The 24,427-nt window shown below is 42.9% G+C and overlaps 2 protein-coding genes across 3 annotated transcripts in view; one reads left to right on the forward strand and one right to left on the reverse strand.

The window, feature by feature from the left end:
* Positions 1-4,809, forward strand: part of RHBDL3 (rhomboid like 3) — a 90,661-nt gene extending 85,852 nt beyond the window's left edge. For both annotated transcript variants that reach the window (XM_083148254.1, XM_083148255.1), the window contains one exon: positions 2,384-4,809. In XM_083148254.1, the coding sequence (XP_083004380.1) occupies positions 2,384-2,655 (272 nt within the window). In that variant the 3' untranslated portion in view covers positions 2,656-4,809. The remainder of the gene's footprint in view (positions 1-2,383) is intronic.
* Positions 4,810-17,431: 12,622 nt separating this feature from the next.
* Positions 17,432-24,427, reverse strand: part of C6H17orf75 (chromosome 6 C17orf75 homolog) — a 31,092-nt gene continuing 24,096 nt past the window's right edge. The window contains exons 8-10 of the mRNA XM_083148256.1: positions 23,923-24,059; positions 21,712-21,815; positions 17,432-20,854 (exon numbers count right to left, since the gene is read on the reverse strand). Of these exons, the coding sequence (XP_083004382.1) occupies positions 20,633-20,854; positions 21,712-21,815; positions 23,923-24,059 (463 nt within the window). The 3' untranslated portion in view covers positions 17,432-20,632. The remainder of the gene's footprint in view (positions 20,855-21,711; positions 21,816-23,922; positions 24,060-24,427) is intronic.

A 24,427-nucleotide genomic window follows, 5' to 3' on the forward strand; every position in this document is an offset into this window, starting at 1 on the left:
TGCGGATGATATCCTCCTCTTCTTATCCAATCCCAAATACTCTACCCCCTTTTTGATAGATACATTTAACAGATTTTCTTCCTTTGCTGGATTCTCAATTAACCTGCAAAAATCGGAAGCTCTGGCCATTTTTGGCCAAGCACGCATAGGATGGTCCACCCCATTCCCTTTCAAGTGGGCCCCCTCACACATTACCTTCCTGGGCATCAATCTCTCCCCACATCCCCATAATCTATACTCTCGTAACGTCACCCCGATTATCCAAAACATAAAGCAGGAATTGGCCCTCTGGCAGAATCTGCCTCTTAACTTTCTGGGACGCTGTAACCTTTTTAGGATGGCTAGTTTCCCTAAGCTCCTATACATCCTGCAAATGACCCCAATCTTACTTACTAAATCTGATCTGTCAACATTAAGCTCTGCGATTTCCAAATTAATTTGGAATTCTAAAAAACCTAGGATCAGTCTCCATAAACTAATGCAGTCCACCCAAAGGGGGGGTGTTAATCTACCCAACATCAAATACTACAACCTGGCTTGCATTCTTCGCTTCGCCGTAGACTGGATTAATGATTCCAACACATTCACAGATGTATCCCTAGACTCTCAATTCTGCCACCCCCTCTCCCTTAGCTTTATCCTACATGCCAGGCCTTCTCAATTACAATCTAGCCAATACGATAACCTCCTCATCTCATCTACAATATACGCATGGAGACGTGTAAGGAAATCTATGCATTTAAACTGTTACTACTCTCTTTCCCTCCCTCTGGTTGGTAACCTGGAATTCCAAAGTGGCACGGCTAAAACCCCTTTTACCTCTTGGCGCTCTTCTGGCATCCTGTCTCTACGTCATTTACTAAACACATCACACAAGCCGCTGACCTTCGACGAAGCCATGACACGTTTTCATTTAGCTCCCCAACACAGATTCGCCTTTCTTCAAGCCACCCACTACCTGAATCAAATATTGCCCAAGTTAAAACCTCAAGACATCACAAACCCTCTCGATTCTATCATACGCACTCGTACACATACCATTTCCACTTTATACGCACGAACACGCCCTGAATTAGATCCTGAGTCAGACCTCCCGGTCCTTCAAAAATGGGCTTCACAAATCACGACTCTTGACCCCGAAACCATTTTATCTACATTCCTCCTGAACTTGAAGCTTATTCCTGCCAGCTCGTATCAAGAAATGTCCTACAAAATCCTACATAGGGCTTACCTCTCTCCTAAACGCCGCCATCTGATAGGAGCTGCTGACACCTCCGAATGCCCAAAGTGCCACTCACCTGAGGCAGACCTTTATCACTGCCTATGGTCGTGTCCTCATATCCAAACATTCTGGAATTCGTTACATAACTTTGCTGCCTCCTCACTAAAAGTATCATTCCAGTGCAGTGACTCCTGGGCTTTATTCGGATATGTGGCAGACCAAACAGTTGTCCCCAAACATGACAAAAAACTTCTTGTACTATTGTCGACGGTAGGCAGAAAGGCTATCCTACAACAGTGGATACAGGACACGGCGCCCTCCCTAGAGATGGCAACCTCTAGACTACTCTTCCTATTTACCATGGACTGGCTGGAGGCATCTCTACACAAAGAATCTATGACCCCGGCCCTGTTTGGGGTATGGAACAAATACATTCAGATTCTGCCCCAGAGAACAAAAGAGGCCATCCAGACCTGCTTCCAGTCCACCTCATGGTATAGTCTTCAACTCCTTCAAAATAGACCCCCCATAATTATCTAATTATTAGGCCCAAGCTACCCCCCCCATTCACTCATCTACTCTCTTTCCCTTGTGTTCTCCTTTCCCTCTCCTCCTCTTCTCTGCCAAAGGCTGGATCAGTCCATAGATGGGTCCTCGGGTTGAAGTTGGAAGCGGACTGTTAAGGTTTTATTCTTTAAATATATATACAATTTTACTTTTATTTTTATCTTTCTTTATTTTCTTTTTCTCTCTTTGGATTTGTTATTTTTTCCTTTTTTAGTTTCGTATAGTTACTTTTGTTACTGTTGCTAATTCTTGGTAACCCAATTTCATTGATTGGTGATACTATCTAACCTCATGCAAATCATTACTAATTCTAAACCAACATTAGGCTTAATATTGTAGTAATGCCAAGGTTACCAGGACATATTCCTTTTCATTATCTATGTTTGTTATGGAAAATGGTGAGTTGTTCCTCACTCAATGCTTTTGTACTAATCTTAATGCATATGTTTGTCGAGATTTGTGTGGATCAATAAACATATTTAAAAAAAAAAAAAAAAAGATTACACACCTTAAAAGAGAGGTTTATTATACAGAGAAAAGTTACAAAGTTATTGTGTTTTTACATTTTGTTTTGCCTTTTATCTTTCTTTGCAGTGAGCTTTGAATTCGGGAGAGCCGTCTGGTTAAGGTTTTACCCATCTGCGTATCCTCCATGCCCCCACCCAAGTTTTGTGGCCCACCTAAGTGGAGTTCTGGTTGGCATAACTTTGGGAGTTGTGATTCTCAGGAACTTTGAGCAAAGACTCCGTGATCAGTCTCTGTGGTGGATCTTCATGAGCAGCTACATGTTCTTTGTGATGTTTGCAGTCTTATGGAATGTATTTGCCTTCAACATGGCTGGTCTTCGATTACCTCCACCACCATAGACAGTAACTGGGGAAATGGGGAACTTGCCACAGTTACCAGACAATGATGGCCGAGGCTTTCTGACAAAACAAGAATATCTTCATCCTACTCTACAGCATCCATTCTTCTGTCAATGTCCACTTCCAGGTCATTGACAGAGAATTCCCCCTACACCTATTCATTTTTGTTTTTGAGTTCGGTCTAATAAGAGAATATCCAATTTTTTTACAAATCATTTGTCTTTTTTGTTTTAATACATATAAAAAAAAATGTCTAATATATAAATGTATTTTTCGTGAAACAATGTGGTCCCAAGAAGACTATCTTCCAGCGGAGCTGAGGATCTGGTATAAATAATATTTATTTGGTACAGACTATTATATTTTATACAGGACAGTCCTGGCCAACCCCTGGCTCTCCAGCTGTTGCTAAACTACACATCCCAGCATGCACAGTTTTAGCATCTACAAATAGCAAAATTGTAACAGGGCATGATGGGATATGTAGTTTCAGAAAAGCCAGAGTGTCACAGTTTGGCCAGATCTAATAGGGGATGATTAAACAACGTACGGAAAAAAATACTCGCTCTTTTTTTCGGGGGTGGGGTGGGGGGGAGACGCTCTTCATTTAACCCTTTGAGTGACAACATATCTGTAAGTGCAAAATATCCACTAAAAATGCCAGTGTCACTCAGATTTGTTATATAAATTCTAATAAAAAAAAGTTGTGTATAAAACTGTATGTAAAGGTAACCATCACAGGTCATTATGATGAATATAAATGTTTGCTTGCCAATTATCTCACCTATTTTGACATTTTCACTTGGCACTCAAAGGGTTAAAACTTCACTTTTAATTTAACGAATTGATATACCACAAAAAAGGGACAAACGATTACATATAAGGGCAATTCTAATAGGTAGCTTGGTGAAATATTAGTTATGAAATGTTGATCCAGAAGTGATAAATCAATGTTTGGAAAGTGATTATTCACAAAAATAAACATCCACAGGGATCCTGATGAACATAGTTCCAGATTGTAAAGATATCCCATTATAGTTTAGTTCGGACTGATACTGCCCCAGTGTGTGTCAGGCATTGAACAGTGTGTGAGAGAGTGGCCAAACACACCCCATGACATGAACCAATATATTCTGTGAACAGATCTAAAACATAGTCTTATCTGGGGCCCCTTTTCCATTATAGAACTGATATAGGATGATGTCGGCACACATGGGGAATGCCAGCAAGTCTGTGCATCTGGGTGACGATTTTAGTATTTAAGATAACCATTTGATATGCCTAATTGTGTCAGAGTATAGACTGACATTCTGCTGAAACATCTGAATGGAGTGCAACCTACAAAGTTGCAGGTCTTCCATTTTTTCAAGAAGGTCTCTGGCATATTATAGCACTCACTGGAGTGTTGGTTATCTTATCTATAAATATGTGTATATACACACACACACACACACACACACACACACACACACACACACACATATATACATGTAGCTTTTACTAACAATGCCTAATTCACATCTATTCGTACAATAAACAATGGCCTCCAAGAAAGGTTTTAATGACTTTTAGTGGTTAGGAAGATGATTTAGTAAATGTGCAGACTATCAGCCATCAGTCATTATGGAAGAAGCCACTTTTGGAGTAAATGCGAATTATAATTTTTTATTTTATTTTTGTAAATAGAGAGTTACAGCGTCAGCTCTGCATCAGGCTAGGGGTAAGGAGTTGTTCAAGGTGAAATATCTAGGAATATTTGTGATAACAACTCCCTATATTTTCATAAGGAATATAAAGTAATCTTTTATAGTAGTGCCATTTATATATACTTCATAAATGCCATTTAAGAATATATTTTTAATAGACTACAATTCTGACTTGTAGAGCCATAGACAGTACTTACTGCCTTCTTTCTTCTTACATCATTAGTAGATAGGGGCTACAGATTGATCAGCACACCATAGACTAACGAGTGCTAGGCTAAGGTCCATATGGTTCCTAAACAGTCTTTTCCAGAGTTGATACAGCCATCTCTGCCTCAGTCTCATTAAATGCAAGCAGAAGTTATACTGATTATGTATAGTAACCAACCAGGTTACCCATCTCTAAATGGGAAGCGGTCATCTGTCAGAATGAATTTAGGTCTACAGTCATTAGGTCGACCCCACTAGGTCGACTGGCAGGAAGGTCGACCTGACTTAAGGTCGACATGGGCCAAGGTCGACATGACTTAAGGTCGAATTTGCATAAAGGTCGACTGGTCATAAGGTCGACATGGGTTTTTCACTGTTTTTTTAGCCGACATGTGCCGACAGGCGGTATTTCATGCCCTACCATCCACTAGGGCGTGGTGGGAGAATAAAATAGTGTGCCGAGCGCAGCGAGGCACCGTGCCCGAAGCATTGCGAGCGATGCGAGGGTCCGATTCTCATTGCCAACTGTGTCCATGTCGACTGTGTCGACATTCGGATCAAAAAACAGTGAAAAACCCATGTCGACCTTATGACCAGTCGACCTTCCTCATGTCGACCTTTATGCAAATTCGACCTTAAGTCATGTCGACCTTGGCCCATGTCGACCTTAAGTCAGGTCGACCTTCCTGCCAGTCGACCTAGTGGGGTCGACCTAATGACTGTAGACCTAAGTTCATTCTAATAGATGTACCACTTCCCTCTAAATGTAACATTACATCATAATACTAGGCTACATCTCCAGAGAGGGGAAAGAAAATGCCTTACAATTGTTGTTTGTAGTAAACCCCATCTACCCATTACTTGTGTTATATTCAAATGCCAATACGAACATCACAGGTTAGAGGTCCACATGCAGATGTAATATTACATTTCGAAATAATGCTTTAACGTAAACTTCCTGCATTTAAGTTGAACTCTCAAATAATTGAAACATTGGACAATAGACTCCCAAGCAGCAGATAGCCATATGAATGGCAGAACATTTAGAGTTTACTTCCCAGTTTGTTCAACTACTAGAAAGTGGGACGCTGAAAGGGAAGTTCTTCTTCAGATGACTGCCGATGGTATGGACAGAATTACTTCCTGTTGGCAGTGAGCCAGAATGCCATTGCATTGCCTTTTACGGTTTTTCTTTTTACTGTCGTATAGTATGTTTCTGAGCTGGAGTGAGGGACTTAACCTGTGGATTGGCACAAAAAGGGCATGATGGTAGTCCTTATTAAACAAGGAAAATGCAGTACTATCAATGTTGTATCGCCAACACTATGTCCAGTTATTTTTGTACTGGAGTACGAATTGTAAAGTGTTAAAAGCAAGTTAAGTTTACATGGTGCTATTAAATGTTTTCTTACAAATAATATGCATTGAATAATTTCATTTCATAGAAAGAAAGGAACCTTTTAGTGATATTACTCTAAAACACCAATTATACAATCACGAATCAAACATAATATTTGACACCATCAAATGATTTATTTCTGTTTCATTCTAAACTGACTTTTATTCTTGCCGCAGATCACCGAATAGGGGGCGGGCACTGATATCACAAGTGTCCTCTGGTTGCCACCCCCGGACCACCCTGTCCGGAGCGAACGACACAGTGAGTGTGAAACTCGACAAAGCCATTAGCTCCTGTGGCTTGCACATGCGTATATTCGTGCATGCACAAAAACCCTCACCATCGGGCACTGGGCCGAATTCAGACCAAACGAACGAGTCTAAATTGGCCCCATAGTACATTGTATGAATGGGTTTAGACAGTCCTAACTAATCAGGAACTCATTCCCTGACCAATCAGCGAAGCTGTTCTATTTATTTACTGAACTAGGGAGAGATAGTCAAGAGAGTGACTAAAGGGAACCCAACAAGGTTTTTTTGGGGCACACTTGTAAATTTATATAAGTACAGTATATGATATGATGATGATAATTAAAATGTAACTTTTATTGGTTAACGCTAAAATAAATTTGACGTATAAAAGGTGTGTAAAACACATACACCTTACTAAATGGTAACTTTCTCCACGTGAAGGTAGCAGATCACGGTATAAATGACCGGATCTTGATTGTTGCTATTTGGTGCAAAGTGAACGAAAATGATTATAAATAATTGTTACTCCTGATATATTTATATCTTAATAGTTATTTACTGACCTGCTGGTAACTTTATTAATGGACAAACATTAGATCTTTGGGGTTAGACAGTTCTAACCAATTATAAAGTGTTTTTTGCTCTTACAAATCAGACTGAGCAGACCGTGTCTTTGTTGTTCCAGACCCACGTTCCGTATCCAGTTGATTAAAAGTTGGAAGAAAAAACTAAATTCGAACTTTAGGATGACAGTTATTAGGTCAACCACTATTGGTTGACAAGTATTAGTTTGACATGGTCAGTAGGTCAGCATGATGCATTCATGTGGACAACCACTACAAATAGTAAACGTTTCCAAAGCGCATGGATGCATGCAAAGCGAAGCGGGAGTCCATGTGCTACAAGTTAAAAATTGACAACCCAAAAAAAACACCTTTTCCCGGATAGACCATTTTCACGTCAACCTTTTTGCCATTTCCACCTTGAGCATGCAGACCTTTAGGAGTTGACCACCATATCCAAAATAACAGGATCCTCGTTAGTTCTGGTACCAATATGTGTGTAGAAGTTTGGGGAATGGTTTTTAAAAAAAAAATATTTATGTGCATTGTTTGTATTTATTCAAGAGCTAGCACTTCTATTCTCTGGCTGTAAGCTTGCAGGGACCAGTAGTACCACATGGGTGAGTTATTCTGTTTCTGTGCAGGATAAATACTGTCTGTTTTATTTTTAAACTGCACTTTTGTTTAAACAAACCCCACCCAAATCTAAAGGCCTGTACATGTTGAGATTTGTGCTTAGCGATGTGTACTAAGCAATTAGGCTAAATGATTTCCCTTGAACTGCCCAGTGTCTAGATTGCTCATACACACATAGGGCCTTATTCTGGTTCACTCCTTCTGGAAAATTCCTGCTTAGATGGACAAAACCATGTGCACTGCAGGGGGGCAGATGTAAAATGTGCAGAGAGAATTAGATTTGGGTGAGTTATTTTGTTTCTGTGCAGGGAAAATACTGACTGCTTTATTTTTACACTGCAATATAGATGTCACTTTGAAGTAAAACCCCACCCAAATCTAATTCTCTCTGCACAAGTAACATCTACCCCACCTGCAGTGCCCATGGTTTTGTCCATCTAAGAAGGATTTTGGGTACTTATGTATTATCTGGACTCCCATATTAAATGCACCCCATTTTTTCATACCCCTACTATCCAACTACGCATGGAGTTGATTTTATATAGTGTGGCGAGCGCAGCGAGCCACCGTGCCCGAAGCGCGGCGAGCCCCGCGAGGGGACACGGTCTCATAAGAAAACCGGGAGTCCAGATATTACATAAGTACCAGATTTTGTCAGAAAGAGTGAACTAGAATAACCCCCATAGTGATGTTTGCTAAGCAAAAAATAAATAAAAAAACCCACCGGCTAAGCGATCTAACTAGATATTTATGCCTGCACTAAAAATCTGAGTCGGTGATGTGTGGGACCACCCATCACCATCACTATGGGGTGTACAAATGGAGTGATTTGTGCTCAATTTCTAAGCGATCTGGACAGATCACTTCGAAAATAGCCAAAAATCGTCTTCACTCTCTCTCTCTGCACATGTTACATTTGCTCCACCTGCAGTGAATATGGTTTTGTCCATGAGACAAAATATGCTTTACAATTAAGTCCGAATTAGGCCCATCATGTACAGGTTAAAGTCAGTTTCCACTGGAAAAAGAAATACTTCATGGGATGTATACAATCCGACTCTTCCTGCCCCTGGTATAGTCAACAGTCTACCCAAGCGGAGGCTGCAAATGGACATATATTTTTGAATTCACTTTCTTAAAAGGTATTAGGCACACACGCAGAAGGGCAGTGATGTATTCCATGGAAGCAGTACACAAAACCCTGTTTATAATGACAGTACCCAAGGGTTCAGCAGACTGCTTCCAGTAAATGGTTTGCATAGCAATACATACAGGGAACCTTTAGAGAGTAGAGAAAAATTGAGAGCACCCAATAAAGACTTTAATGAAGAAATCAGGTCGGCTCGTTATACCGAACACCACAGCTTATCAAGAGCCTGGGACGTCACCCACCATCTAAAGCTGGCCATACACATGAACAAGATCAGGCCTGAACGTACAAATCTCCGACAGATTTTGTGCACATCGTGAGTAGTATCGGTACAATGCGCAGGTCAAGAGGTCAGCCATCGCATGCTGCATGTATGATCTGTCAGCTTTCAATGTGGTTGTAAGCTGATAATATGTGCTTTTAATGCACATGCAATCGCTCCTTCGATTGCTCTTACGACCTGCACGGTCATTCAGGTGTATGACCAGCAGTACTGTAGGCATTTGGAGGCGATTAACATGAGTAATTACATTAAGCCATTGGATATTTTAAGTAGTATATCACACTGAACTGAAAAACTATATATACGTGTGTGAAATAACTTATTTTTGTCTAAACTGATCATCAACAAATGTCACACTTGTAAATGTCTCGTAAAAGGTAGGAGATGACCACCCTCTCAAAATAAACCATCTGTGTATCATTTCCCAGTGATTCCTTAAAAGATCTTTAGTATACAATTAGCGGTGATTTATGTCCCTTTTGCATTTATTATGCTTCAGAATGAGCCCCAAGTCCTCAGTGGTTAACTGACTTGGGGCCAGATTCTCTAAGCTTCAAAAGTGATAAAATGTAGAGTGATAAAGGGATTTTTGTAAGAACTTACCGTTCGAATCCCTTTCTCTGATATGGTCCTGGTGACACAGCTTCACATTGGGATGTAGGAGGGTCCGCAGGAGCCAGGCACCTATCCTAAAGCTTTTGGAGGGTAGGCTCCTCCCCTACTGCATCCCAGATTCCTCAGTTCAATCTTTCAAAGCCACTGGAATACATTAACTCAGTACAACGCCTGCACATATTATATGCACAATTTTAAATTTAACTTTTCAACCAATTATAACATGAAACATCATGAACACTGGCATACTTACTGAGCGTAAGGGAGGGATCGCTGTGTCACCAGGACCATATCAGAGAAAGGGATTCGAACGGTAAGTTCTTACAAAAATCCCTTTTTCTCTTTCAATGGTCCTGGTGACACAGCTTCACATTGGGACGTTCCAGAGCCGGTCCTTTTGGGTGGGTACGCTCAGGTCTGCAGTATTCATCACTGCTCGCCCGAATGATGCGTCCACCGACGCGAACTCATGGAACCTATCGAATTTGGCAAAATTATGAACAGATGACCAAGTGGCAGCGCTGCAAACCTGCTCAGCTGTTGCCCCATGTCGAACCGCCCAAGAGGTGGCAACCGACCTGGTGGTATGCGCATTAATCCTGGCCGGTACAGGCCTACCAACTTTAGTATATGCAAACGCAATAACAGAGCGCAACCACCTAGCAATGGTCTGCTTAGAAGCAGGCCAACTAAGTTTGTGTATGTCATACAAAACCAATAAAGTATCAGTCTTTCTGACACTCTTAAATCTGTCCACATAAACGCGCAAGACGCGCACAACATCCAAATTCCTCAATTTGTCCCTTTTCCTAACAACCCTCTGGGGGTTGAAACACAGGCAGAACAATCTCCTGATTTAGAAGAAAAGCAGAGACTACTTTTGGTACAAATCTAGGGGTACTGTCCGAAAGGCAGCCCTATCATCATGACATATAAGGGAGGAAGATTTGTAGAACAAAGCAATCAACTCCGATATATTTTTTTTTTTTTTTTTTTCTTCTGACGCCACCGCCAACAAAAATACCAGCTTCCCTGAAAGGAAACTAAGGTCAACCGACCTTAACGGCTCAAAATGCGCCTCTTTAAGGTACTCCAGAGCCAGAGATAATTCCCCTGGCGCTACTGGTTGGTTGTAGGGAGATTTCAATAGATAAACCCCCTGCAGGAAGGTCTGTACTTCTGGTTCTAACGCAATCCTTCTTTGGAAAGAAAAATTGACACGGTCGAGATATGTACTCTGAGTGACTGAAGGCCTAACCCAGAGGAAAGGCCCTCCTGTAAAAAACTCCAACAATTTAGCCATTTTAAATCTCGATGTGCATGACCTCTGTCTTACACACCACCAAATATAGGTCTTCCAGGCCCCAAAATAATTTACTGAAGACACTGACTTTCTGGTTTTCCTCATTGCGTTAACCACCGCCTCTGAGAATCCTATATTCCTCAAAATGGCGATTTCAACAGCCAGACCGTCAAAATTAATCGAGCTGAATCCAGCTGGTTGAACGGTCCTTGTTTTAGAAGGTCTGACCTCAGAGGTAGACGCCACGAGTCCACAGAGAATCTCTGAAGCCTCGAGTACCAGGATCTCCCTGGCCAATCTGGGGCCACTAAAATTACTGGAATTGTCTGGGCCTGTATTGTTTTCAACTCTCTTGCCAGCATTGGAACTGGCGGAAAATCATAAAGAAGATTCCCCTCCCAGGGGATAGTCATGGCATCCACTGCTTCTGCCAGTGGATCCCACGTCCTGTCATACAACCTGGGTACCTGATGGATGAACCTGTATACCTTCAGGTCCCTATCCGGGGTTTCCCCCTTATTGTAATCTAGTGGAATACTTGTGGATTCAGCCTCCATTTTCCTTCCATCAGTTTCTCCCTGCTCAGGAAGTCGGCCTCTATATTCCCCACTCCTGGTATGAAGATTGCTGATAATGCTAGAACATTCTGTTCCGCCCACAAGAAGATTCGGGACACCTCCCACATGGCCAGATTGCTGTGTGTGCCTCCCTGGTGATTCAGATACGCCACAGCTGTGACGTTTGTCGGTCTGAATGCCTAAAAGGGAGCTCTTGTAATCTTTTCTCCCGCCAGAGAGAACCTCTTCCACACAGCCCTCAGTTCCAAGATGTTGATCAGTAAGGCAGACTGTAAAGTATCAGTCCTTCTGCTCTAAAGTCCACAAGCCCTGCAGACGCAGGTCCCCGACTACTGCCCCTCAGCCTCTGAGACTGGCGTCGGTAGTGACTACCAACCAGCTCCAGGACTGCAGGGACCGACTCCCCCGAAGGGAATCCACCTCCATCCACCATTTTAGGAAGGATCGAGTTTCTGAAAACAACACCATTTGTTCTAACCTCATGGTCTGAGTGTTCCCTGTCCACTGGGACACTCTAGAGTGGAACCTGGCGAACTGTAACGTCTCGAAAGACGCCATCATCTTCCCCAGCAGTTTGAGGCACCTCCATACTGCTGTGCTCTGAGACCCTAGGATCTCTTGTACCAAGGCAGCCAGATCCCTGGCCTATGCCTCTGGTAGAAACACCCAATGCAACTGGGTATCCAGACCAATCCCCAAGAATTGGATTCTCTGTGACGGCACCAACTGAGACTTTTTGTAAGTTTAAAAACCCAGCCGTGAGCCTGCCAAAAACCCAATGGCTTTTGCCAAGTGACTCTTCAACATGTCTGCTGACTCCGCTCTGAACATCAGGTCGTCCAAATATGGGATCACAGTGTTTCCCCTCAGTCGAAGCACAGCCGCCATTACAGACATTATCTTGGAGAATACCCTTGGCGCTGTGGCCAAGCCGAAGTGCAACACCTGGAATTGCAAGTGCATGGTCTCCTATCTCAATAGAGCCTGATGTCCTGGGTGAACAGGAACATGAAGGTATGCGTCCTGGACATCCATGAACGCCAAAAATTCTCCCTGGTCCAGGCTTCACAGCACTGACTGTAGAGACTCCATTTTGAAATGGTCTACCCACAAATGGATAATTAACGACTTTAAATTGAGAATCGGTCTGAAAGACCCGTCTGGTTTGGACACACGACACAGAGTGGAATAAAAGCCTTTTTTCCCTTCCGCTCTGGGGACCGGGATCACCACACCCTTCTCTAAAGGAGAATGAGCCGCTCCTAAGGGAGCTGTACGGAGCCGAGCCCCTTTTGGTATTGGTGTGGGAATGAATCTACTTGGAAGAAGACCCTTGAAGGGAATTCTGTAACCCTGGGTTATAATTTCTAACACCCAAGAATCCCGGTCTAACAATGCCCATGCGTCTTTGAACAGTGTCATATGTCCCCCCATCTAGACCACCGCCGGGCAAAACCCTTGGCAGTCATGCAGATGGTTTGTCCTCTCCTTTGTGTTTGGTTTCTTATGAAAGGAACCAAATTTAGACTTTAGGACCTTTCCCCTGAAGGGCTGCCCTCGGAAAGACGCACCTCCTCTAAGGGAGGGCCGCAAGGCTGGCCTAAAAGCAGAAAACCTTGATGTCTGCTTGGCTGCAGTGACTGGCAGGAAAGTACTTTTGCCACCTGTGGCCTGCTTAATAATCTCTTCCAGTTCAGAAGCAAATAACAGCTTTCCTTTAGAAGCTATTGTCTCTTAGGCTTTCTTAGACACATTATCTGCCTCCCAAGCCTTAAGCCAGAGTACTCTCCTGGCATTTACAGACACTGTGGAAACTCTGGCAGCCATTTTGAGAGCTTCCTCTCAGACTCCAATACATGCTCTGCAGCCGTTTTTAAGCTTCTCTGCAAGCAATAACACACAAGGGTCAGCGTGTAAAATAGTGCACAAATTTCTGGCCCACACGATCATGGCCTTAGAGACCCAGGCTGAAACCATCAGAGGGCGTAGGGTGTATCCCACCCCTTAAAATAATGCTTTGAGGTTACCCTCCAGCTTTTTTGTCTGCGGGGTCCTTAAACGCTGCTCCCCCTTGTACAGGTAGCACAGTGGCTCCACCTGAGGTCTTGATACACGTGCCACAGAATCATTTACCACTGGGACTTTTTTCCAGAGGTCAGCATGCGCCTCAGGCATGAGGTACAGGCTTAGAATCTTTTAAGTATCTGAAGCCTTTTATCTGGGTTTTTCAGGCCCCTTTGCAGGGAGATATCAGATTCTTTACGCTGTCTCATAAAAAAAACAACCTTTGCAGGAGTTTATCCTTCACAGACAAATTTAATGCCTGTTTAACAGCAGTAATAAAATCCTCTACCCTTGAGGCTGAGGACTCTTCAGAAATATCACCCTGGTTTGTTCTGTGTACTCTCCTACCTCATCAGCAGCTAATAATGGCCCTGAATAACCATAAAACTTGTGCAACAAGTAATTTAAACCTGCTGATTCCCATAGCAGTATCCTGCATGACCTGTAATCAGTCAGGATCTGTCTGGGTCCGAGGCAAAGAGCTAAAAGACTGCTGAGAGAATGGCAATGGTCTAGGGAAGTTACCAGCCATCACTCTGCCTGTCCAGAATGCACCAAAGCATTTCTTTTGACCTGCCTAGGGCTTGGCCCATGCAAGTTCCGATGTACTACCCTCTGGGGTTCACTCCCCATGGGTTTCACAGCAGCGCATATAAATACATAAGCCCCCCACAGGGACAAATCTCAGTGTACAACCACTGCAAGCGCTCAATGCATTTAAGGCTCCCTCCCCCAAGACCACAGGCTGTTGCTCAGACCTGATGTTCTCAATTAACACAGTCCCAGCATTAAATGTACAAACATTATATACAGAACCAATATACTCAGTTCACTTAGCTTTCTGTAGTCTTCAGAATGGGGAAAGCGATGCCCAGGAAATCCAATCACTCTGTCAGGATCTGTAAGCCAGCTCAGCTCCGCTGCAAGCGTTCTGAATGGCGCCAAGTGAGTGAGGGAAGGGACCAAGTCCCTGCTGCTGCGGGGTCTGTGACTTTTGGCGCCAACTACCCCCAGACAGCCGCTCCCATTGTAGGATCTCCTTGTTCCAGTATCTCCCCCTCAGCTGGGGACCACTCGGAACATGCCTGTAACAACACTGCTGTCCTCTCATATCAGGAGCTCAGTGTGTAAGCTCCGCATAAAATGGCCGCCGCCATCACGGAGTGCCTGTCCCCCATGATCCTCACCTAGCGTGAAGCCGGTTTCAGAGCGCTCCGGAGCCCAGGCAGCTTCTTAAAAGAAGCTGTAAGCGCTGCACAGGGAGGCCAGACAGCGTCTCCCTCGTGCACAGTGAGCTGACAGGACTCGCTTCTGTCAGCTCCTGCTGCGCTAGCAGTGTGAGGATTCACTAATGAGAATCCTCACACTGTGCCTACCTAGCTAGTGTAGAAGTTAATAAAATAATAAAAACCCTAACTAACTCTACTCCTTCGGCTGCTCCGGCAGCCCTTTAGAATAGCACCCACTCCAGTGGGCACCTAACACGAACTGAGGAATCTGGGATGCAGTAGGGGAGGAGCCTACCCTCCAAAAGCTTTAGGATAGGTGCCTGGCTCCTGCGGACCCTCCTACATCCCAATGTGAAGCTGTGTCACCAGGACCATTGAAAGAGAAAAACAGCCAGCCAATCAGCTCCTACCTGACATTTTTCAAACACAGTCTGTGACATGGCAGGTAGGAGCTGATTGGCTGGCTGTTTATCACTCTCCATTTTATCACTTTTGAAGCTTAGAGAATCTGGCCCTTGGTCTTGAGTAACCTGCCAGTGTAATGATGTACTACGCCAGCACTGCAGCTTATTAGCTAAATGTTGTCCTGAACATTATTTAGATCAGCCTCTCTGCTTACTACTTTTACAGGGTGGTTCCAAAGGTATCAGCTGAAGTTAATATTTACAGATTGATAGCTTAAATTATATCATTGCTACAGATTGACAAATTTACAAGGAGTCTTTTATCTTATTCTGTATTACACACCACTGTCTTGGAGAGGCAAAGCAAACTGCAATCCATCCTGGGCACATACTAGATGGCAGGCAAATGATGTGGGTGTGGTATGAGGTTCCAACAGTCGGGATCCCGACAGTCATTAGCCCGACTGGCCGGACTCAGACAGCATGGTGAGCGCAAAAAAGCCCCTTGCGGGCACGGTGCCTCGCCACGCGAGCCACCTATTCTATTCTCCCTCTATGGGGGTCGTGGAACCCCCACGAGGGAAAATAGCGGGTGGATGTCGGGCACCCAGCTTTCGACGTTTTGACAGTCGGGATCCTGACGTCGGGTAAATGACTGTCGGGATCCCGACTGTAGGGAACGCGTCCCGCACCCAATGACGTAATGTCCTCAACAATTTCCCTTGAACTCCCCAAAAAAACTATATATAGTGTATAAACCCCCATGCAATCTTACAAATGACTGAGCAATAGTGTGTTGTTCTGGTATATATATATATATATATGTAGGTAGTCAACACACTGCGCAATGAGCTGAAAATCATTGAAGACACCCTCAAACTGAGCAGCAGAAGATGGGATAAATGACTCAGGATGGCGCAATAGTGTGTCCACACTGGACGATGTGGACGATTTCTCGTTCCATTTCACAGCTGACCATCCAATAATAGTCTAATGTGTGCCCAGCAAAAGATGTACTGTATGTAAGTCACACACCTCTCATTATGTACAACTGTTCAATTTTTAACAACATACAGCTTGGTTTATTTATGGCTTAAATCAATAACAGTATTGCGAGTACATTACATGTATGACTTGTGCGCATTTGACAATATATTTTACATTGGGCAAAGTGAGTCTAAAGGTGCCCACAGACACATCAATTATCGAATGCGTTTTGTACTTTTTAAGCACAAATTGCATCTTATGTACAATTATTGGATGGTGTTTATAGGCTTGTGCGATGCAATAAGCCCGATATTGTATGTCTAAAAAAGTATGTGCTGCACGTACTTTTTAGACTACATCTGAAATTTAACATTACAAACATGGGTTCATCACATGCATCCAAGTGCACATCTCATAGCAAGCTGGAAGAAAAATTGTATAGAACCATTGTACAGTCAAAAACGCATAGCACAGTACAATTGTAGCATCTGTGGGCACCTTAAGAATGTACTGTCCTGCAAAACTGCAACAAGGAGGCCCCATTAAAGCAAAGAGGAGATCTGATCTCTTCCACCTCAGAGTTGGCGCATAAATGAAGTCCTTTGTGAAGTAGATTTTTTTCACCACAGCAAAGATTCCTCTATCCAAGATAAACTCTTAAAGATGAAATCTCCTGTTTGCACTGCTTGACAAAACTATATATACTCATGTCACACTTTGTAAGGGACAGCCTCCTTTCAAGTAGGACCCTGCACACCTTTGCGCCTCAGCTATATTGATCTATAAACCGATGCACATTGCTGGAAACAGAAGCAAACCGAGGATCACTCTAAAACAGTGGTAGCCAACTCCAGTCCTCGAGAGCTACTAACAGTTCACGTTTTCTAGATCTCCTAGTTGGGTCACAGGTGTATTCAATACTCATTGACACATTATAAATGATCCACAGGCGGAGATCATTACTTCACTTGTGATTCTGTGAGGAGACCTGGAAAACGCTAACTGTTGGTAGCTCTGGAGGACTGGAGTTGGCTACCACTGCTCTAAAAAGACTTTTGTGCTGTGCAGCAGTCATTCTGCAAATTGTGAATGGACACATTCATTGTTTTTGTGTAATAGTGTATGACATTGAGCATAATGGTACACATTCAGATTCACTTTAACACCTGATGCGTATCAATTATTCTGTAGTAAAACCTGCGGGTAACATAACAGTAACCCCTAGATGCATTAAGGGCCAGAATCCCAATGGCATTTAATACAGATTTTTGTCTTTGTAGCTCAGCCCCTGCAGGGCTTAACAGGCTATGATGCAGCAACCAATTGTAATGCTCAGGGCAGACCAATGTAGGACAGATAATGGAATCTTTTCCTTAGGATATTGTAAACATTTAAATGACATTAGTGCAACAATTCCGCTTTATTTATTACAGAAATTAGGAAGGCAGTAATCAATTCATATTACATCATTAATGGAACCTCGAAAAAGTTGACCAATAAGGCTTCTATTTCCGTAGATTACATCATATGCAAATTTCCGTTAACATGAAGCAACACCACAAGCATTTCGGAGCAGCGGCTTTATTTCCTGACATTTCTCTGTGTAGTAATCAGCCATGAAATGTATTCAATGTTCCTTCATTTATCACCAATGCTACGGGTTACTGTACATACAGTATTTATAATATGGAAACAGGTTATTAGTGTTTTAGAACAACTCCAAATATTCCAAGCATAAGACCTTGGCATAAGAATTAAACTACACAGAGGGAGCGGTACATTTACTAAGGGAGGTATTCAATCTGTGCCGCTATTTCCACTGGCGGAAATAGCGGCGCTCACCTATTTAATACTGCCATTACCGACAGCACTGAAGGTAGTCAGATCCGGCTCTTTTTAAAGTCGGATCTGTTTTGTTGGAAATGTCGCGGATTGTTGAATTCACGGCTGTTTTTTGCCGATCAATGGAATTTCTGACACTCAACAATCGGAACCTTGAATTATGACTGTCGAGTTACTGTTGGTTTGGACAAAAATGGCCCGGGGTTCCGACAGTCGGAATCCTTGATTGAATAACCCCTATAGCTTCTAAAAGTGAAAAGTGGTGCTGTTGCTCATAGCAACTAATCAGATTCTGGCAATCATTTCCCTATTACATCCTAGAATCTGATTGGTTGTTATGAGCAACCGCACCACTATGCACTTTTAGACGCTTTAGTAAATTTACCACAAAATATACAATGACAAAGACTGTATCGTTACGGTGACACACAAAAAATACATTCTAATAAAAAAAATTGACAATACATTACTCAGGTTATATAAAGCAAGGTTTGTCCTTCAGTGTGACCTGAAATCCAGGCAAGTATCATGCAAATTCCCAGGGTACTTCATTTACACCAATGACAGCATTATAATACATCTGTAATGACTGCTGCATATTAAACAAAGTGAAAAGGGTTAATCATAAAAACCTTCTGACAACACTTAACGACCGAGAAATGTGTAAAGGATCCCACCATGCTGGTAACTGTATCCTTATGGAGCACTTTCAACCTGTGTCATAGAGCCACATTACTACAGTCTCCTGAAAATTAAGCCTCAGCCTTGTTTGGCCTCCCCTACATGGGCTGCTATACAGAGGCAATATCCAGTGCTACCACAAGCACAGATTCTCATCTTGAGAAATAACTAGCACAAAAAACGGGACCCTGTTTGGATATATCTGACAGCTTAGGAGGCTGATTATGCAACACTGACATTGACCGACAATCTGTGGAGCTACAAAAGTTGCACTTACTTACAGGAACATATGGGAATACACTGCACTCTGTAATACCTAGTGATAGGTTTATTTATTGTATCATGTAATAATCACTGTCCCAAAGCAGAACATAAGAGGTGATGGAAGATTTGGTCAGTTGTTCCAAAAATCTTCATGTAGTCACCATATTACACTTTGCTATACCCTGATGATCAGACACAAACATTAAAACTGGAAAACAAGGTAAACATGAAGTTCAGGGTCATCTTAAAGTATAGATATACAGGGCAGCTGACAAGGGCCCTACGATTGCAGGGGCCTCCGAGAGAGGGTGGGTGGTTGTCACACAATCAGAGCAGCGAGGCAGCAGTCTCCCAGACTGCAGTCATAAAGTGAATGGCTGTCAGCATGCTGGCTGGTGGATGGCTGGGGCTATCCATTAATTACAGTGCTGACAGCCATTCCTTGTATAGAAGCATGTAGAGAGACCGCGCATAACCAAAGGGAGGTGCAAGTTCTGATTATATAGACAGACCGATATATTTCCTGTGAATGGGTTTGTAGGGGCCGTTGTGCATAGCTTTGCCCAGGGCCTACTATACTATTAAGACAACCTTGATGCTGTAGTTCTAGAACACAAACACAAGGTAAACGCTGTAGTGTTAGAAGACATAACACAAGGTAAACATGCTGGACTGTTAAAATACTTAAAACATTCTTAAAAATAGACAATCAGTTTAGAATTGAACTGTATTGGTTTACATAAGAAATAGCTGTGTTACACAACCTATGTGACTCCTTCTGTCACTGTGCTAATATATAGCTAAGATGAAGGAGGCAACTTGGTAAACATCGCACATCTGAAAATCCTCAGGTGACATATGATGTCTAGTGAAATAATGCTGCTGGGGCAAGAGAAGTGGTGTTCAAGGACACCCAGAGAAAGGGGCTGACCCCCTCCAGTTTCCTGGAATGCTCCAAATAGCCACCCCCAAATGCCAGCAAAAATGTAAATCATTGGCATTTTGGGCACAGCAAGTGACATCGCACCCCGAAGATCTGGTCATGCGCAGTGCAGCTTGTGTACAGATCCAAAACAATTAGGAAACGGCAATCAATATAGCATCCACCGTGGAATCACTCTATGTCTCAGCTTGAGAATTATAAGGAATGCTAAGAAATGCATAAGCTTTTAAAGCTGTAATGCAGGAGGTAGCTGCAGCTAACGGTCAGATATTTAAGGACAATAGTTTCTGGTTTGGAAAAAAACCCCAGCACTCATTTATATCATAGCCCATGCGAACCTAACAATATTGTACGCAGTGGGCCATGTCTGGCACTAAGATCATCCAATAACTCTGTGAAATACATTTACTAAGATAGGAGTTCTATTTGGAATGATGCTATGGGCAACCAATCAGATTCTAAGTATTATTTTCTAAAAGGTGCTAAATAAATAAATAAGAAGTAAAATCTGAGTGGTGGCTATGGGCAATATCTCATCTTCAGTAGAACTCCCATCATAGATAGAATCTGATTGGTTGCCTATAGCGACATCCCATCTTAGTAAATAAACCATTGTGAGTCCAGGGTAAGATGGGGCGAGAGGAGGTCCCACTGCATCAATCACCCCAAACTAAAATTACCACAAGAATTTTCCAGCTGCAATCATTCTGTGAAGCTAAAACCAGGGGAGGAGGGAAAGTTAAACACCAAAATGCTGTGGAATTTTGGCAGGAACATCAGACACAATTATTAAACAGACCCCGGCGATGTGCAGGAACCATGAATCCATTCTATGCACACAGAACACACTAAGCACAGACATGACACACAGGTCAGGAGTTGTGCACCGAGAAGCCATCCTCATTAATAAACTCTTCCAGAACTTTCAACACACTGCTGGCCTCCGGCATCTCCCCGTGCTCTACCTTGACAATCTGCAGAAGAGTATTTCCGTTACCACAGTTCTTCAGGAAGGTGTAACAACGGAACAGTGCATAATGGCTGTTCTCTGCCTGGCGTATAAGTCTCTTCAGGTTGTTCATGTCTTGAATGGCCTGGAGAACGACAGGACAATACCAGCATTGTCAGTATTCAGTAAAACATTGCATACAGGGAAGAAGCATATTACAGATATCACCCTTCCAGAACTTCACTCAGATCTGTTGCACGTACATGTTACAAAACTAAAAAACAATCTGCATAATGTGATTAATTAAATCTATGTCTCCTCTAGAATCGGATAATATCTGCACACTGCTAATGTATCCTTAAAAAAAAGATGTCTCGTGGAACTAATGGTTGAAGCACAAATGGATGGTATTACAGTACTCTGTATTACAGAGTACTACAGCATCTGCTTTTATATCACAAAGGAAACGGCCTTAAACGGTTAATTGTTTGTAAAATCTTATTAAACATCTTAGTTTAGATAGGAAATAAAGACAATGAGAACAATTCTGAATTGGCAGTAAAGCAAAAAAGAACTAGTAACTGCATCTGGATAAATTATATTGAACTGCACGGTGTGCAAATAAAGTTTTCGGTTTGTCTGTTTTTTAGCATGCAGTATAAATACTGGCTGCTTTTTGACGTAGCCCACAAAAGCCGGACTGCTTAATTTTAAAACTGTAATTAGGAGCCAAAATGGACACCCCTCCCAAATCTTAATCACTCTGCATAATTTAAATATTTCCCACCTGCAGTGCAACATGGGTTTGCCTAGATGCCAGTAAATTGGTCTTTTTTGATCTCCCCCAACTCAGATACAGATTGTTTACAGACTAATCAGAAATAACTGGCATTATTAAAAATATGGACAGAAAATGAAAGTCCGGTCAACACAAGATATAAGGATAAATTGTGCACGAGTAATTAATTCTCCTACATATTATTACTCCTGGTATAAGCCCACCTTCAGCTTGAAGTTCTCCAGTTTCTGCCGGAAGAGAAAGGGGTTGCCCCCATCATAACTATTAATGAACACCTGCATCCAGTCCTCACAGAAACGATTACTAACTGTAAAAGAAGAGGAGAGTGGTCTGTGACCCCTAGATGTTCTCCACCCATCATCTTATATCTGGATACACTACTTACAAATATATCATAATTCACCTTAACTTCTCAGATTTACAATCCTAGTAGAAAGTTATTTCCAGGTAGTCTTACGCTTTGACACAGTACATGGAAACAAGAATACACAGAACCCCTTGCATCTAGGAGTTTAATATACAACTAGTATATTACACAGATTCCAACTAGTATATTGGAATCTTTGTATCTCTTCCAACCAGCTTCTTTGTGCCACCTTCCTACAATTTCTCCCGCCCTTTTCTTCCCATTGCTCTTTATCTCCATCTCGCTTTCCCTCCTATTCCTTCAACTAAAGCTGCCTATACATCTACAGAACGATTGTCTTTCTCGGCTCCTGATTGGCCAGAAATCATTCTGAGTAGAGACGCAGAGGATGAAGGATCTCTGCGTCTCTAGTGTCCAGCGGCGCGGGTACCAGCAGCCGGGAGTAGCGCGACTTGAACAGAAGATGCCAGGGTGGTCGCCAGAGGACCAGGTGAGTAGGATTTCCTTCCCCAGGTACCCCTTTGGATTACTACGGATCCTGGACCCCGGACTCCAGCCCTGGAGCCCCGGAACCGGACCAGCCCCGGAACCAAGCCACCGGACTTGACCCAGGGACCTACCGACGGGCTCAAGATAGGTAAGTATCAGTGTGTTTGGGTAATGTATGTATTAAACTTTTATTTTACTGGGTGTCAGTGTGTTTATTTAACTATTTCTTGTACTGTGGAACTACAAGTGCCAGCTGGCCCTTTAATGCCCCGCATGCTGGGACTTGTGGTTCTCCAAGTCCCAGCATGCGGGGGAGGCTTGCTGGGACTCATAGTTCCACGGTATAAGACAATAGTTTTTAATCTATTTTTTTTTACACAAAGATCAGCTTGATGCCCACAGCCCAGGGGCATTGAGGACAGCACCAGGCTTCAGCCTGGTCAGGTAAGTTCTGGAGGGGGGGCCCTGACTGGTCGGTAGGGTTAATGCTTTGGCCGCAGGACCTTATATAATAAGTTTCCCCCGGCTGTGCCATTACCCTGCTGGCTGGTTGTGCCTGGGGGCTGGTTCTTAAAATACGGGGGACCCCTACTCATTTTGTCCCCCGTATTTTGAGAACCAGCCCCGGCCCTTGAGCCTGGGGCTGGTTTTAAAAAAATCAGCGAAGCCCTATTTGTTGGGTTTCCTGATTTTTTTATACCAGCCCCGGTTCTTCAGCCTGGTGCTGGTTACGGCAGTGGGGGCGACCCCACGCCGTTTTTTTTTTTTACTAAATACCGTTTCAGAGGCATTCCCACTGCCTTAAAAACGGTATTTAAACGTGTAGCACTCTGCTTTTTAAACGTGTTGAAATACCGGTTAACTTTAACCGGTAAATCAACTCTGGCGCTTTCCCACTGCAGCCTTAAACGTTTAGAAAGGGGGAAAAAAAAGGCAATATACCGTTTAAGACCTGCAGTGGGAAAGGGGTATCAGGCTGCTAGAATATTTAATACAACTACACAGGACTGTTTTCCTTAGGCCTGCAGATTGTGTCTACTTATTTGTAATACTTATGTAATAGGCAGGGGGAACTGATACTGCTGTATGTATTGAATGCATAAAAAAGAAACCCCTTTGCATCCATAGAATTGCTTGAAGAATAGAGTATCTTATTTCTGTATATAATATAGTGTTGCAAATTTAGTGTGTTACATTTTATTGAATTTTTATGATACAAATGTTGCTAAAATATAAACAATATTCTTTAAAATTTTGAGACGGTTGATTGAATAAAAGCCCTACTTAGAGAAGCAGTGCTCTATGATATTGTGCCTTTTTGTTCCTACTATTTGCTAGGGTACAGTACCTTAACTTTGGGGGGAGCAGCAGCCTGAACCGAATAACAGGATAAAAAGGACACAGTGCCCGTGGGAAGTTGACTAGCGCCCCCACCATGTAGTAAACCTAATGAATACTTATATGCAGTTCATTCTTTTCATTGTAGCAGGAGGGAGAACAAATCTATCATTACTTATATTAAATATACATTCCACGGAGCACACTTTAGTTAACCCACCTGCATTAATAAGTTCTATCTGATTGTCCCTGAAATCCACAGTGACTGTTCGATTTTGTCTCTCGGTCATTGCAATGCACAGAGACGTCATGGTACCTTCTTGTACTAGGCCCTGCAGACTGGCTGAGCTCAGGAACCTGCAAAGTATACCAGAGTGAATGGGAGGATTACACAACCGCAGTACAGGACAATAACCAGCACAGAAACTCAGGAGGTAAAGGGGCCTGCACGCGGGATCGCTTAGAAAATGCCCCTACATCACTCCGCGTGTAGGGGTGATAGCGATGTGCGGCCCTGCACACTGCCATTGCCCGACGATTAATATACAGCAGGCTGGATAAATCTGGTTAATCGCCAGTCAGTGCCAGGGTTCTCACCATAGAACACTGGCCCTGACAGTTTGCTCAGCAAACCGCGCTGACACATCGCTATGCAACGCTGTGTCCTGAGCAATCTACATTGCTCAGATAGCTCAGCAGTGTTACCCAGTGTGTAGGCCCCATTA

This window comes from Crinia signifera, chromosome 6 (assembly GCF_055691185.1).
Source record: "Crinia signifera chromosome 6, ASM5569118v1, whole genome shotgun sequence".
In the NCBI taxonomy this organism is placed as follows: domain Eukaryota; kingdom Metazoa; phylum Chordata; class Amphibia; order Anura; family Myobatrachidae; genus Crinia; species Crinia signifera.